Here is a 16,892-nt window from a genome sequence, read left to right as displayed (position 1 = left end):
CCCAACATTTCTTCACTGATGTTGGAGGGGGAAAAAATAACGTAAATACATAAAAGCCTGAACAGGATTACAAATGTTGAAAACATAAAATTGGTGGAGCATTTCTAAGGGGTGGCACCAGTGGCTTGCTTCCCGGGAAAGTCTTGATGTCAAAATGATGCATTCTAGTTGATATGCACATTTAAATTTCATAATTAATTACTAGATTTTTGGATTTTGAGCAGACTAACCAAACTGTCACTTCCTCAAAAGATACTTCACCAGTCACTTTCCATTTTCCAACCCTCCCCTTCCCATACCTCAGTTCAAAAGTACTTTACCCTCTCCAGATCCAGTTCAGAGACATTGTACCAATCCAACTTTCTCACACTCCCCTGACACTCCTCTCCCCCTTACTGCTCACCTCAATTCCACATGGCGCTCTTCTTCCCTCTTACTCCTCACCTCAATTCCACATGGCACTCCTCTCCCCCTCCCAGCCCAGTTTAGGCTTGGACTATTTTTCATTCTCCTTTTCTTCCTTTTCCCCCACCCCCCAGTTCAAGCTGACGGTCTCCCCAATTCATGTTGACCTCTTCTGTCTTTCTCCCTCTCCAGTTAATGCTGGTCCTGTTTTTTCCCTTCAAAGCACCACTCGTAGGTTCTTCCCTGTCCCCTTTTTCCCCTCATTTTCCTCCCCATCACTTTTTAATCCAGTCTCTTCCCTTCCCTCAATACCACTACTAAGTCCTGCTGCTAATGGAAGGGATTCCCACACTTTGGACGAAAACTCCTGTTTTCGCGAGAATGTCTGCCTACAGTGTCCTTTAGTGATGAGACTCTTGTAGATGTTTGGCATGCGCGGTATCAATTCCAAATCTACCACTGCAAAATTTGCACTTATGTGCACTTCAGTTTTTCCCTGCGTTACACGCTATACCTGCAGCTTAACTGCCTGCACCAAGACCGCCTACTTCCGCCACCGTAAGATTGCCCTTCTCCACCCCAGCCTCAGCTTATCTGCTGCTGAAACCTTCATCTATGCCTTTGTTACCTCCTAGATGGGGCTATTCCAGTGCTGTCCTGGCCGTCTGCTCATCTTCCACTCTCCATAAACCTGAGTTTATCCAAAACTCTGCTGCCTGTATCCTAACTTGCACCAAGTCCCGTTCACCCATGTGCTCGCTGACCGACATTGGCTACCGGTCGGTCCAGGAATGCCTTGATTTTTTAAAATTCTCATCCTTGTTTTCAAATCCCTCCATGACCTCGCCCCTCCCTATCTCTGTAACCTCCTCCAGCCCTACAACCCTCAGAGATCTCTGCGCCCCTCCAATTCTTGCCTCTTGCGCATCCCCAATTTTAATCACTCCAGCATTGGCGGCCGTGCCTTCAGTTGCCTTGGCCCTAAGTTCTGGAATTACTTCCGTAAACCTCTTCGCCTCTCTATCTCTTGCCTCCTTTTAAAATGCTCCTTAAAACCTACCTTTTAACCTAATATCTCCTTACATAGCTCGGTATCAAACTTTGATTGAAAATTGCTCCTGTGAAGAGCCTTGGGACGTTTTACTACGTTAAAGGCGCTATATAAATGCAAGTTGTTATTAAGTTGTAACTCTGCACTCAGTATAACTATTTTCACATCTTTGGTAAGTTACAGTGGCAGTCGGTGCTGGGTGCACTCGGGAAGACCATGGGGGTAATTTGAACTCCCAAGAACGGATGGACTGGGGGTGGGTGGGTAGTAAAAATAGTTGTTTTCATCAGCGGGACCACAACTCTGCTTTCGGACTTAGCCCAGGCTCGTTTAGATGCGCGTGTATCCGAAACCCAGAGGTCGCGTCCCCAATTAATGCTGACAGGAAGATCATTAACAGAGCAATTTACTACTTCAAATACTTGCGGTAGGTAATTTTTTGTTGATTCTGAACCTGAAATGAATTTTACCTTACCTGCATGGGTTTCCCATGGCTTCTCAAATGCACCTGTGAAACGGAGGCAGACTCGTGCTGAAGCCCTTTAAACCTGTGATTGACACATCTCTAGAAAAAGCTCAGGGATTGCAGCTGGTCTCTCAGTTCTCAGGCCAATGTTTGGCTGAGAGTTGTTTGTGTTGGGTCTCTCTTCACTCTTCCTGCCATCGCTCAATTAAATTAAATAAACTGAAAATAATCAATTGCTAACATCCTGAATCAATGAGTGTGTGTGCACGAGCGTATATTTTTAATAATGGTGACTACATCTGAAATATTGGAATAGTCTTTCAAGTTACTTGAAAAAATAACATTTTATAAGAACTTGGCTGTTTTGCTAATAAAAATTTTAGAACTCCATCTGTGTTTCCAATTCTCATCCATTATTTGCCTTTGTGTGGTCCATCTCTTCCCTTCTCTGGCTTTCTCTCTCTCCATCTTTGGCAATAGGCTTTCCATAGATATTTATTACAAGCTTGGACTCCCACAGCTATTTGGATTGTGTTTCTTCCCACCCTACTTCCAGTAAATACTTCATCCCTTTCTCTAATTTTCTCCTTCTGTCATATCTGCTCTAATAATTCTATTTTCCACAGCAGAGTTCCTAAAGGTCCTCCTTTTTCCTTCGCTGAGTTTTCCTTCAGCAGTGATTGACATGCCCTTTGAATCAACAACATTTCCCATATGCAGTGGAATATAATGGCCAGGGACATCCGTTAAGTTTTTCACCTTTTTTAATGCTAATTCTAGTGGTGGTGCTGTTAGGACAACATATGAATGTTACTCATATTGCACTGATCATGAAATCGCTTTTCTCCTTCTCCACCTCACCACCATCTCTCCCTCTCCCCTGCTCCCTCTCTCTTCCTCCCCATCTCTTTCATTTTCCCTTTCTCCTCTCCCTTGCCATCCTCCTCTCCCCTCATCTTTCCCTGACCCAACCTTTTTCCCTGTCCTCGCCCTCTCTCCCCTCCCCATTCCTCTCCCCTCGCTGCCTCTCCCTTCCCTACCCTTCCTCTTCCCCTCACTCAGTCAGCCTTCGCTGTTCTCACCCTCTCCCTTTCTCTTACCCCTCTCCTACCTATCTTGGTTCAAATATCTCCCTTGGTTGATGTGAAAAGTTTCATTGGTTTTGACTCCCCATGTGCAGTGCCATGGGAGATCAACTAGCAAGAACTGCAGACAATGAAAAGAAATCTCTTTCTCCACCCCCCCCCCCCCGCCCCCGCAGCATCACCACTGCATCATGGTAGAATAATCAACGTGGTCCCCGCTCAACTGAGCAAAGAAATAAAAGTCAAAACCAAAACTGAGCAAATATTGGGAACCAAGCCAATGAGTATATATCAGAGAACAGCCCCCCCACCCCCCAAAATGACCATGGGCCAAATGCGTCCCCACTGCATATGACCATAAAGACATGGCAGAAATTCCAGGTTAGGACAACAAACCTTCTTCCCACCACTGAGCAGAAATTCTGGCATGGGATCACAAACTCTCATTCACCCCCATCTAAGAAATTGCTGGCTAGGATATTAAACCAGCATTCACGCTGAGACCCCTCCGCCAATGATCGATGGCCACCTCCAGCATCAGACGCCTCCCGCCCCCCCCAATGTCCTTCACGGCCCACGATCTCTCCCTCTCCAATTTCCGTTTGTTTTCCATCCCGACAGCCAGCCTGTCTGTCTAGCTGGCTGTCTCGCAGGAAACCCGGAATTGAAATCCGTTGAGTTGTGATCACAGAAATCGGTGCACTCACTTGACTTTCCAGGCTTTCCTTGCAATAATCTACCCACCCACTCTGTTCCCAGCTCCATGCTAAAATCATGCCCCATGTCTACGTGCGGCCTAACAGGCGGTCCTTAAAGGGATTGCCTGTTAGGCTGCAACCAACAAGGTAAGCTTGTTTTTAAAAAAAATACTTACCCTGAATGTGGAGCCGGAAAGTAGGAGTGCCCCTCCCAACCCCACAGTCAAAGAACGTGAGCCACTGCCGGCCATGGCTCGATTCTGTGTCCATCTTTTCTTCTTGTATTCCCTGACAACAAATTTGACCGTGTGGAACTGAACTCAATCCTGCCTTTACACGTTCAACAGGAATCTCTGTAAAGCTACCATGAGTGGGTATTTTGGCTGTTTACTCTCCCTAACTTAGGGACACCAAGGCCAGTTTATCACCCCTCCATCCTGAGATCAACTAACTTAACACAGACTCTGTATCGAACCTGGCGCCTGCCCAATTTATAGGGCAGTGAGTAGTTGAGCCATAATCACTTGAGTTGCTTGCTGTCCAACGTTAAATAATTATGATTTATCAGCCACTGAGGTACTTTAAATCTTAGTGTAAAACAATTACTTCTGGGTTCAGTGTCTTTTACAGTAATTCTAACCTCAACTTGAAATGGTGTCAGATTCATTTTTCTTCATTAAATAACTATATAAACAAGACTGAAAATACTCTTCTGTATCTTTCTGGTATGTCAAGAATGTCACAGAACAGGGTTTGGAACAATACATTGAGAAAGACCCCCCCCCCCCTTCTCCACTTGAAAGGATCAGTAGAGTTGTCCTTTTTAAAAAAAAACTTCAATGACACAAGATTAAAAGTTACTACATAATTGGAAGCACTTTATAACCGTGTGGTAACTTTTAACTCTTAAGTAATTGTAGTTGCTTTTACTGATTTTAGTTCAAAAGAATGGTTGACTCCAGTCATAGCAGACAGGAATATCTTCTTGTACATCCTTTCATTTCACCATTTAATGCTGGTTTGTGCCTCTGCCCACATTGATTCCTTCCCACCCTCTCCTCTACAAGTTCCTCCTGGCATTGCAGTAATCTTTCCATGTTACTCAATACAGAAAACCAGCAATTGTCAAATCACCTGTTAAAGCTGTGGAATTTTTAAATGTTATTTGAGTTTATTGTCCCAGTACCATTCTACAGTTGCTGGTAGATGAGAGAGGAACAGAGTAATTTTTCTTTCTTTTAATTTATTTCTGAACCTTCCACCCTTCCCCCAAATGACTGAGGCCAAGAATTCCACTTGTGGGGCCTAGCATTCCATGGTACAGTGGATTAGTGGACAAACCTGCGCTGCCCTAGTTTGGAGTATCTGTTTTTATCTACAGGCATAGAAATTTATGACTTTATGTGGCATTGTTCTGTATCTGTGTCAATAGTCAGTGCTAATGCTGAGTCATGGACGTTTCTGTCTGAATTCTGGTCTGCTTTTCCTGGTTATGTTGACTTGGCAAATTTTTTGTTGAAAATTGTTTACTTAAAAATGTTTAACTTGACAATGATGTGGTGTTATAATGGAGAATCAAATTGGAAAATTGTTTTTGAGTTGTGAGCAGCGATTGGGTTTTAATCTGAATGGAATGTAAAGTGGTATGCCTAGACAGAAGGTCCTTGTACCATTTAAACCTAGTTAACTGCCAGCTAGTGAGCTTTAAAATCTGCATGAAGTTATTGACTGAACAGATGATTAATATTCCATTTCAGTGTGTGGATCAACCTTTTATGTGACCTTGACAATAGGTGGAGTCCTGGAAACTCTTGTAGATAAAAATCAGGAGGTCATTGAGTTATAAGGAAAAACCCCCACAAATGTGCGTTTAATGAGAAACAAAGGAGTCAGTAGTGAAGATCTTTTAGGTTATCTAGTTTCTAGTGGGGTTTTTTTCTGTGGAATTGGCATTAGTGGGTTGACAGATGGGCTCAAGTTGAAGACTGGCATAAACTGAAAGCTGTGGTACTGATCTGGAAAAGCAGAAATCGTGAGCAGACATCTCAAATTTACTTTCCAGTTTTGATTTATGTAAACAGTCACTTTAAATTGCAGCCCTATATATTTTTTTGTTTCTTCCGGCTGTGTATAGAGGGCACCAATGGGCTCTTTTTGAATGTGGCAGATTTAAAGGTTTGTATTTGCAACAGGACAATTCAAACAGTAAATCAGATCACTTTGCTATGACATTGTAAGCTAGTTGGATAATTCAGATATATCCAATCTGTTTCCATGTGATCTGTTTGGGTTGACTGGCATCGTTGCTTGTGATTGTGCATCTATTCTTGTCAGTACAATATGGGGGCTGGGTGTCCTTCAGTACCTCACCCTAGTAGCCATATTCACCTCTGAGCTATGACAGCAAGTATCAGCAGGTCATTCACCTCTGGAGGTATTACGGCCGACCGTACTGTTGTGCTCTTACAAAGTCAGCACGTGTACTTCCAGTTGGATGGGACTGTATCTGACTCTAACTAAATTCCCAAACACTAAATCAGGCTAGTGGTCTCCTCAGTGCCTACATAACTTTATAAACAATGACTACATCATCTCTATGCATCAAAGACATGATGTGAACTGCAGAAATGTGAGTGATCATTTTTATCTTCCTCTTGAGTCCACTGTGTAATGGAAATGTCTTAAATTACTGTCTGATTATTTAAATGGGTGCACGGTATTTAAAGGGGTGGATTTCTCTCCTTCCACCCAAAAAATGTAAATGGACTTCTTCAATAGTTCAGAGTTTACCCAGTAAATATCTGAGCCATACTTGGAGGGTCGTGGGTTTGATGTCAGTCTTGGTGAGTTAATTCAGGCCCCCAAATTAAGCAGAAGAAAATTGGCTGAGGTTTTCATCCCTGATCACTTTCCCAACAATTCCCACTAGAAGTACACGTCTGTATAAGGACAGGAGTAGGCGTGTCTGCGATGCGATGCTGCCAAGGCACGGAGATAAATATGGCTACTTGGACAAGGTATTGAAGGGCACCCATCCACTGTGGAATCATACTCAGCAAGAGGTTGCAGACTTCGAGAGAAGAAAGGAGGGCAGCGGAGGAAATTGGTTGGGGGGAAATAAATACTTAAATCAAATTTCAAACATGAAAATTGATGTTCAGACACAAGATCACTGTAGAAGAGTATAGATGGCAGCATAGGTGGTGAGATATTTGATCCCTCCATCTAAGTGGAGTGGGTTATGGTTATCCTAATTGTGGTAAATTCCTGATCGCTATGATTCTAACTTTATTTGTGGGTGTTAATTGGTCATGATAGCAATTCAAACACCATTGCATGTTTGAGTACAGCTATGCTGTACAACAGCCACACGTGCAGGAACACAGCCACTTGCTCATAAATATTCTATACAGTAGGTAACTGTTTCAATTTAGCTAATTGACCAAATAATTTTAATGTGTTCAATTAAATTTCCTTGTGCTTTACTGCTCTCTCAAAATAGTGGTACAAGGTTGGTTTAATTAAATAGTGTAATGCATCGCTAGCAGTGAGGTACGAGGCAATAATTCAATTGAGCAGTTCGGGTGATTTAAACTAGGTGGGCAGTGCTTGGATAATTTATAAAACACAATATTGAATTGCTGCCTTTTGTTATGCATTGTGAGCTATTGGTTATTCATAATTGCATATAGCCTATAGTTACTTGCTAGGTGAAAGGGCGATAAAAGATCGTGACAAAGAACTTGAAGGCAAATTACTTTTAACTGCTACTGTATAATTACCAGATTGCTTTGTGATGGAGGATTAAAGGCAAATAAACTGCATCCCATGTAATGAACACTTGGAAGTGAGTTTCTTGCTGAAGGAGCCCCACGTGATTTCATAATTTCTGGAGCTGTTTGTTGCAAATAGTTTTACAGCCTTGAAAACTGCTACTTGGTATCTTATTTAGAACTTGTACAATTCCAATTTTACTTGAGGGAGGAGGAGGAGGGTTATTCTTGGTTTCCTCTGTTTGGTGTCAGCAGGGTCAGTCAGCTAAGACACCTTCTGTCCTTGATGACTATGAAAATGGAAAAATAGAATTGATGTCTGTTTTGGTGTTGACAATTTATCAAAATCTTCAATTGCTGCTGGGAAGTTTTACATCCAGTTTATATTGTAATCAGTGGAGAGTTGCTGATGTGCAAATCCACTGTCTTTTCTGACCACCTATGGGGTAGATTTCAGCTGGTCTCAATGCAGTTTCAAATCTCAATCTTCATACGCTGGAACCAGTAATAGATGTAGTCACTCTAAACAGGGAGATCCTTTAAGACAGGGTTCATTTTCTTAAAGATACCAACTACTCTTTTTTTAAGTGTCAGCTTGGCTCAGTGATTAGTACTCTTTTTTCTCTAAGTTAGAAGGTTATGGGTTCAAGCCCCACTCCAGGACTTGAGCACATAGTCTAAGGTGACACTCCAGTGCAGTACTGAGGGAGTGCTACATTGTTGGACATGTAGGGCTCGATTTTAGGGTCGGGTTACCTGCGGGTTTCCAGCGGGGGGGCCCCGAAAATCCCGATCTCCGATCACGTGACCGGATTCGGACGAAATCCCGGCCACTTCCGGGTACCGCGCTGACGTGCGGGGCTGCGCGCGCAAGCCCCGCTGGTGGGAATCCCGCAGGCAATTAAAGCCAGCGGGGTTCCACTTGAGAGCACTTAACTTGCTCGTTGTGGTCAGTTAATGAGCTGAAGCAGCTGTCAAAAGAGGAAGTGTGGGATTTTACGTTCAAAGCAGTCAGTTTCCCACACTGGGGGAAACAGGACCCTTCAAACCAGGCGTGTTGCAGCCAGCAGCCTGTGGCAGGTGCCAAGGTGCGCTCCACGGGGGAGCGCCCTCACCCACGCAGGAGGCCACCGCGTCACATAGGGCAACCCCTGCCCCCCACCACCCCCCGGCCAAGCTAGAGGACAGACCGACACGAAACCGCAGCCCCAGTCCGAGGACCCACACACCTACCCTGCACAACCCCTCAGACCAACACCTGCCAGTTGGGTGGTGTGTGGACACCCTCGGAGGACGAAGAGCATGACCACCACCAGCAGCCTCGCAGTCCACGCCGTCCGCCGCAGAGACGTGGATCCCCCCAACACGGTGTGGTTGCACGCCCACCTGCACAGCAGGAGGGAGGGCTACCGCAGAGAGAGACGCGTCGCAGAGGGCACTACCCTCGCCACAGGGTCCACAGACCGAGGCGCAGCTCCCCAGACCTCTCCCAGCAGCAGTGCACAGGGAGGCGCAGATTCGCTCGGCATGTAGTCGTGGAGATCTGCAGCCTCTTTCATGCCGAGCTGCTCCTGGCTGGCCCCAGCACCAACTGCTTACCTGTCGCTGGCAAAGTCACCACTGTCCTCCACACCTTCTCCTCCGCATCCTTCCAGGGTGCAGCTGGCAACACCGCCGATGTCTCTCAGTTGTCTGCGCGGACGAGCCCTGCAAATACACCTGCACCTACTCTGCAGTAACACGATGGGTGGCATCAGTGGTGGGTCCTCATAGTGATACCCAGGAGCGGGCATTATTGGACACAATGGACAGGATTCGCGGAGACATGGCAGTGGTGGTGTCAATATAATGTGTGCTGTTTGTGGCTCTGAAATTCAATATGGGTAACACCCATGACAAACCCTCAGACACCCTTGTGCACCCCCTTCATGCTGACGAGACGTTTGCCTTACCCTGCCTACTGCACATATGTGATGCATGCCCTGTGGCTGCAGCACAGGTGGTGGCAGGTTGAGTGAGGCTGGCCGTGAGGGAGATGCACGAGAGGGTGAGTATGGGATGGAGCCATGAGATTGTATGAGGATTGGGTCGCGTGTTAGTGGCAGGATGAGTACTGGCGAGGTGAGTAGGTGGAGGTAAGATGAGGATGGGGTGTGAGTGGGCATGAAGGGTGATGTGACAGAATAGTGTTGGCGGTGCTGAAGGAGATTTGGGGTGGGGGCAGTGTTGTGGCAGACGGAGTGTAGGGGAAGGACTTCGTGTTCTCACTGTGGCTGACCTACTGAGGTCATTGCAGCGCCTCCTGCACTGTATGCAGGTGGGCGATATGTTGGTGGCGCAGGTGACCCCCTCTGCCACCTCGAGCCAGGCCTTCTTGGTGGCAGAGGCAGGCCGCTTCCTCCCGCCCGCCGGGGGGAAGATCTGTGTCCTCCCCCTCCTCCTCACCCCATCTGATGATATCTGGGGTGAGGCATCATTAAACTGGGAGCAGCCTTCCCCCTGGGCTGCTCCATGCTGCAATTTGTCCCATTGGTTGCAGCATCTGTCAGTGGAGGACTGCCCCTTTAACTCGAGAGCCTCCAGCTGACAGATCGTACTGCGCATGCGCAGCCCGCCCGACGCGCAGGCCAGCGCCGTGGACCCCGGAGGAGCAGGTAATTGGATCCTATTAGTGGATTGCCTGCTACGATCGCGTGGGCAACCCACTAATTTCGCCGTTCGCGTTTTCGACGCTCCCGGAGGACCACCCGCTGGGAACCCGCAGGCCTGCTAAATTCGAGCCCGTAGTCTCTTGGATAAGATGTTAAGCTGTTCAGGTGGGTGTAAAAGATACCATGACGCTTTTTCGAAAAAGAATAGTAAATTCTCCCAATGTCCCAATCAACATTTATCCTTCACCCAACATCACTTAAAAACAGATTAACTGGTTATTCATCTCAATGCTTTTTTTGTGGAACCTTGCTGCATGCAAATTGGCTGCCACGTTTGCCTACATAATAGTGACTACACTTCAAAAGTATTCATTGACTGTGAAACACTTTGGGATGTTCTGAGAAAAGAAAAGAATTTCACTGCCTCAGGACTTCCCAAAGTGCTTTACAGCCAATGACATATCTTTGAAGTGCAATCACTGTTATAATGTAGGAAAGGCGGCAGTTTGCAAACAGCAAGATTCCGCAAACAGCAATGTGATAATGACCAGATAGAGTCTCTTTTAAAGTGATGTTGGTTGAGGGATAAATGTTGACCAGGGCACTGGGGAAAACTCCCCTGCTCTTCTTCAAAATAGTGCCGTGGGATTTTTTACATCTACCTGAGGGCAGATGGGGCCTCAGTTTAATGTCTCATTCGAAAGACGGTACCTCTGACAGTGTAGCACTCCCTCAGTACTGCACTGGAGTGTCACTTTAGACTATGTGCTCAAGTCTGAAAAGTGGTATATAAATGCAAGTTGTGTTTTTTTGCTTGCATGGGTCAGCTCGTGTAGACTTGACACGTACTTCAGTAATGAATGAGAATTTCCTTGAGCCTGCACTTTCCAATCAACTTCTTATACTGTCACTCTTCACTTTGCTAGATTTATAAAGGCTATTTGATCCAGTCAAGTACTTGGAAATAGTAAAGTTGCTAGTTCTGAATTGAGCTTTTACTGTCCAGTGAAGGTTGAGGTATTCACCGCTGTACCTGGCAAGTTCCTGCACTATTTGTTTGGTCTTGTTTTTCATTTTTGTCGTCCTTGTTTCTGAAGATGGCCGTAGCTCCCAACAGATGGTATCCCTTGGTGCTCTACTAAAAGTGTGGGAGGGAGGAAAGAGAGGTGGGAAGTGTTGGGATCCACGGCTAGTTGGGGTGGGGGAGGGAGGAAATGTGTCTTTTTCAGCAGCTAGCCTTGAAAGTTTTGGCGAAGATAACAATTTAAATGGGAGCCCAGTCACTATGAAATGTTAGATATGGTAATGTATTTTTCAGATGACAACTCAAGGATAAAGCTATTGTATTCCTTCAATCTATCAGTACCATGTAGCAAATTGCACTGGAACAGCTCCAAGTACTAGTACAAATAGAGCTTATGGGACCTTGTGATGTCAAGTTTATTTCTTGTAACTTTTTTTAAAAGATGGGATCAGAGAGTAGAGCTAATAGTTTGAGGGAGATTTGCCAATTCATCAGGGAGATTTTTCTTAACAAAGTTTTAAGAACTTACAGCATAATTTTTAACCAGATATGCACCCGACAGTACTGTGTGAAATGAATGAATCAGCACATGGCATTTATTCACAATTTGGACGTTAAACATGATATAAAACACAATCCATTTTTTTTATTCAATATATAATTGAAGCCAGAACAATTTATCTGTAGGAGTATTAAATAAACAACAGTACAACAACTTGAATTTACAAAGCGCTTTTAACGTAGTAAAATGTCCCAAGGCGCTTGACGAGCGTTATCCGACAAAATTTGACATCGAGCCGTATGAGAAGATATCAGGACAGGTGACCAAAAGCTTGGTTAAAGAGGTAGGTTTTAAGGAGTGACAAAGGAGGAGAGAGAGGCAGAGAAGTTCAGGGAGGGAATTCCAGCGATTAGGGCGAAGACAGCTGAAGGCACAGCTGCCAAAATTGGGGGTGCCGAAGAGGCCAGAATTGGAGGGGCGCAGAGATCTCTGAGCGCTGGAGGAGGCTACAGAGATAGAAAGGGGTGTGGCCATGGAGGGATTTGAACACTAGAATGAGAATTTTATATTGGAGGCATTGCTGAACCAGGAGCCAATGTAGATCAGCGAGTACAGGGATGATGGGTGAACGGGGCTTGGTGCAAGTTAGGATTCGGGCAGCAGAGTTTTGGATGAACTGAAGTTTATGGAGAGTGGAAGATGGGAAACTGGCCAGGAGAGCATTGGAATAGTCGAGTCTGGCGGTAACAAAAGCGTGGATGAGGGTTTCAGCAGCACATGGGCAGAGACGGGTGAAATTCGAGGTGGAAGTAGGCAGGCCTGGTGATTGAGAGGCTGTAGAGTTGGAAGCTCAGCTCAGGGTCAAATAGGACGCTAAGATTGTGAACAGTATAAACACTGGTCATTTTTTTTATTTCCCCAAGCACTCAATGTAATTACTCCGCTTTAGGTTTGCAAAAATGTTAAATCAGTAGGTTTTAATTAAGTGAATTGGAATGTTGTGGAGACTGGTTGATCCACAAAAACTTACATTTCTCTTGCATTTCCAAAGCACCTATATAAAAGGAGACATCTTGGAGCACTTCACAGTGCAGTGGATAGCGAGTGAAATTTTTCTCAAATCTGTGGAATAAAAATGGCACTGCATTTCTTGCACGGTAAAATAGCACAGTCTGTTCTTGGTGTAGATGGAGTTTGAGGGATGTATCAGAAATGTTTTTTTAATGTCTTGAGTCAAGCTATATGAAGTATTGCAGGCTATTGCAACTCCAGAGCTAAATGAGCATATTTCGGTTTTGATGCTGATGAACAATAATAGCTATAGTATGATCTACCAATGCTTCCCATTACTTTTAATTTAGGAAATCATACAAGTGGACCAGCTGATCCAATGGTAACGTTGCCCAGTGATACAACATCTGTGTTTAATCTGTCAACAACTACGGTGGGATCAAATAACTCTGCAACAACAACAGCCAGTGGTAACACTGTCCGCGACACTGGCATTGGAAGCACTGTAGGCCTTGCCACTACTCCAAGCCTGAAAAGTGGAACTGGCTTTAACTATTCATCAGAAAATTCAACTGTCAGCACTCTGAATGATGCTGCTGGTATGAGTGACCTGACCAAAAATGATACAGACGGTGCCCTTCAGACAGGAAATGAAACTGAAGTCAGAGTTAATACATCAGTTGGAAGCCCTACAAGTACCAGTAGTCTCAGTACCAATTCAGTGAATGCCACTGTTGGCCCTGTCGTGATCGAGAGAAATGGCCATGTCACTAAAGTTGTTCCTACTGTCGAAACCACAAGAGTCCCACTGCAAGTGGAGACAAATGGGAAAATCTATTCAACAGCTAAAGACTACAGATCTGAAATCACTGTTGAGCCAAACGGTGTATCTCCAACATCCGCTGGACGGGAGGAATCAAAAAGTAAGACCTTTCTTGTTCATTTGTAATTATTTTTTTTCAAATTAATGCCATCTCAGAAGCCACTCCTGTGCTGTGGATCCTTGGAGAGATAGATTAAAACACCTGGGCCTTACCCCTACTGGGTAGGATTTGAACTAAGATTGTAGAGGTGAAAGCATCCTGGTGCACTCCATGGGTCCATGAATATATTTTTTTGAAGAGGAGGAGGTGAGGCAGGGAAAGTGCGATAAAATATTGCTACGGGGATCCTGAAAATGACATGTTAGGTCATTGAATATTGCAACTCTCTCTCAACACAAGTAACAGAGCCTTTGGGAGCTTCTTTCTCATATTTTCCTTCCTGCACCCAACCCCTCTGGCTGAGAAAGATGGCAAAAGCAGAAACTCCAAACTTTTCTCTCCCTCAATTGAGGAAATCGAGGAAAACATAGAATGAAACAGAAAGTTTGTCACTTTTTAAAAAAAAATTGTTCCTGAGATTGTTAGATTTATCTGATTTTCTTTAATGGCGGTGGGGGGAGGGTGATTGCGCACTTCCTGGAAAAGCTGGCTTTGAAAACTCTCAACTCCTACTCTTCCACATTGGACGCTTGAGTTCTGTGTCAGCTTGTAAATTTTTGGAGATCCTAGGTCACCAATGTTATCAGTGTGTACAGCTTTCTTTTCAGTTTCAGTCCATTATCTGCTTAGTTGTACTGCTGCTTCTGTATTGCTGTGATGGGATAATCGGCTACTTGCTCAAATTAATAAGGTGAAAGATAAATCTTAGAAATTTGCCTAGGATCCTGGAAATTACGAGGCGAAATTGATCTGAGATTACCTCTTCAAGATGCTTCTGACATTGCTTGCCAAAATTCAATCCCAATGACCTCCTTCCTGAATTTTTATTTGGCATGTTTTGTATTAATGCAAAGTAATTTCAGCTAATAACTGAAACTCAGCTACATATCTGGCACAGTCCCTGACTATGACCCTTGATGGTTATTTATATACACGCCCAACGGTTCTTGGTGGGATTTAAGTCACTCGTCCCACTGAGCACATTGAGTCTTCAATATTTTTCATCAAGTCTAAACTGAGAGTTGGTTGAAGAAGAGAAAGTAACTGGATCCTCAGGATTTCTAAAGAATTTTATACAAACGAGCATTTCTTGCGTGTTTCATTTTAGATTCAGCCAATGATACGCCAACTGCACTGTCTCCAGAGTCTGAAACCCTGCCAGTGCAGTCAACTTTGAAGGCTCCCAAGACCATAGCAACTACAGTGACATCCAGTGGCCCTGCAGTGACATCCACCACCACAATGGCTGTGCTCACCAGCCCCATGACAGCCACCACCACAGCGGGAGCGGTTGTCACAAGTAGTACAACAATCAGCAAAGCAACCACGTTATTTTCTGTGCAACATAGCGAGGAGAATTTGGCCAATACCAAAAAGATGGTGAATGGTGGGTAATTTAGGAACCTATCTTTGTTTTGTCCAGTTTCTACATTTGCTGATTATCTGGTATGGTTTAGGGCATACTGGGATTGTAGAAAACAGCTACTGATGTACTGTAGTGCGCTTCCTTGCATGGTGTCACCGGTGAAATGAATAAATATAGCGTTCCATAATAGAGCCCTGAAAAAGTGAATATATCCATAAGAAACATTTCTTTTAGGTGAGGGGGAGGGTTAAGTAGCCTGCACTTCTGAGGCGATCTTATTCCTTTTAATGGATAAGAGACAGATGGAGAGAGAACTGTACAACCCAGAGTTTATTTTAAATTATCTAACAGCATAAAATATGGAATGAGAAAAGGAATTTTGGCCATTTGAACTTGTTTGTTGTTATCATTTCATAATTTGCACTGTGCCTTTTCTTTTTGAACAGGGAAGCCGGTCTCTAATCTAAGCCAAACCAAAGTGGATCCTCTGGTTATAGGAATGATCACAGTTTTCTTTATAATAATTGGAATTGTGTCAATTCTTGGATTCCTGAAATACCGTCAGAGAATCAACCAACCAGAGTTCAGACGCCTTCATGAGCTTCCAATGGTAAGAGTACGACTCAAAGTAACTGGTGGTTTTAACTCTTGTTTTGTTCTCAAGTTTTTATTTAATATGGTGAAACTTATAACATGAACTCCCATTTGCTAAAGAAATGTGACTTTTCAGTTGTGTACCTTTTTTTGTATTTGCTACTTTTCACCCTGTAGTAATATTTATTGATACCATAATATGGCACTGGAATTGAAATTGTATTCTCTTGTGGTGATGAACTGATCGTTTGATCAGAGTTGATCTAAAGTGGGTTCCATGGTGCGGTAAATGAATTGAGTATTTTGTGATTGTGTAGATGAAAAATTTTCAGGATACTCAATGATTAGTTTATAATATAAAACCTGAAAATCACATTATACAGTTACTATTTTCTTGGTGCGGGGTGGGGAGAGAGAAGAGGCATTAGATTTAGAATTCTGAAAGGAAATACTGATTTCATGATTAAGATAAGTTTGTATTAATATTTGGCTCTAAAAATCAGTGCAATAATAAGCTGCCCCTAGAAGTCTTTAGCATACTTGTGTAAATAATGATGCAGAGTATTTACACTCAGTGTAAACATTACAAATACTTGCCCCTAAATTCCATGACGGGGATTGGTTGGGATTGTGCCAGCTGGTGCCCTCCAATACTGACCCCTGCTGGAGTTTAGAGGGTCAGTGGGAGGGCACTGCGTTTGCACAGGACTGGTGAATGGAAGTGCCACTTGGTGGAGCTGGCTGCTTCAGTGGCTGTCTGCCCCATGTGCCAGGAAACTGTTGGGGGGAGGGGGGGGTGTTACCAGACTTCCCTTTATCTTTCTCTCCTTCTCCTTCCCCCATCCTAGACATTGCTCTGATTGGCCCGCAAGCAAGGGACCGAGCCATGTAATTTCTTTTTTAATTGTCCTCTTTTGGGGGGTCCAGGCCCCTTGCTAGGCCTTGACCCCCACCAATATGGGCCCATATGCCTCATCTTTCTGTGTATCAGCCAGTACTGGAACGCTGGATCCTGACTGAGGCTCAGTAGCAGGTACTCCTGGCTTAGGGAGTCCTTACACCTGGCCCATCATTTGCCTTGTAGGGGGCGGGTGGACATTCAGCCACTCATGGCAATGTGGAAACCGGCAACAGGGAGATCCGACAAAACCAGTTCTGCCCTGTTGCTTTGGGGATTTTACCAATCTCCTGCCAACATTCCAGCTGATCAGTAGAACCTCTGTGGAATTTCAGGGCCATGTGTATAGTGTGCATTCAGGTTTCTATGTTGAGAATGGTGCAGA

General features: G+C 44.4%; 1 protein-coding gene across 1 annotated transcript in view; it reads left to right on the top strand.

The window, feature by feature from the left end:
• The window catches only part of LOC137325257 (mucin-22-like), a 50,793-nt gene that overhangs the window by 26,554 nt on the left and 7,347 nt on the right, over positions 1–16,892 (top strand). The window contains exons 2-4 of the mRNA XM_067990131.1: positions 13,017–13,589; positions 14,758–15,036; positions 15,462–15,625. Coding sequence (XP_067846232.1) covers positions 13,017–13,589; positions 14,758–15,036; positions 15,462–15,625 — 1,016 coding nt within the window. The remainder of the gene's footprint in view (positions 1–13,016; positions 13,590–14,757; positions 15,037–15,461; positions 15,626–16,892) is intronic.

Source organism: Heptranchias perlo, chromosome 9, assembly GCF_035084215.1.
Source record: "Heptranchias perlo isolate sHepPer1 chromosome 9, sHepPer1.hap1, whole genome shotgun sequence".
Classification (NCBI taxonomy): domain Eukaryota; kingdom Metazoa; phylum Chordata; class Chondrichthyes; order Hexanchiformes; family Hexanchidae; genus Heptranchias; species Heptranchias perlo.
Note: the sequence above shows the minus strand (reverse complement) of the source record. Positions and strands in the feature narration are given on the sequence as shown.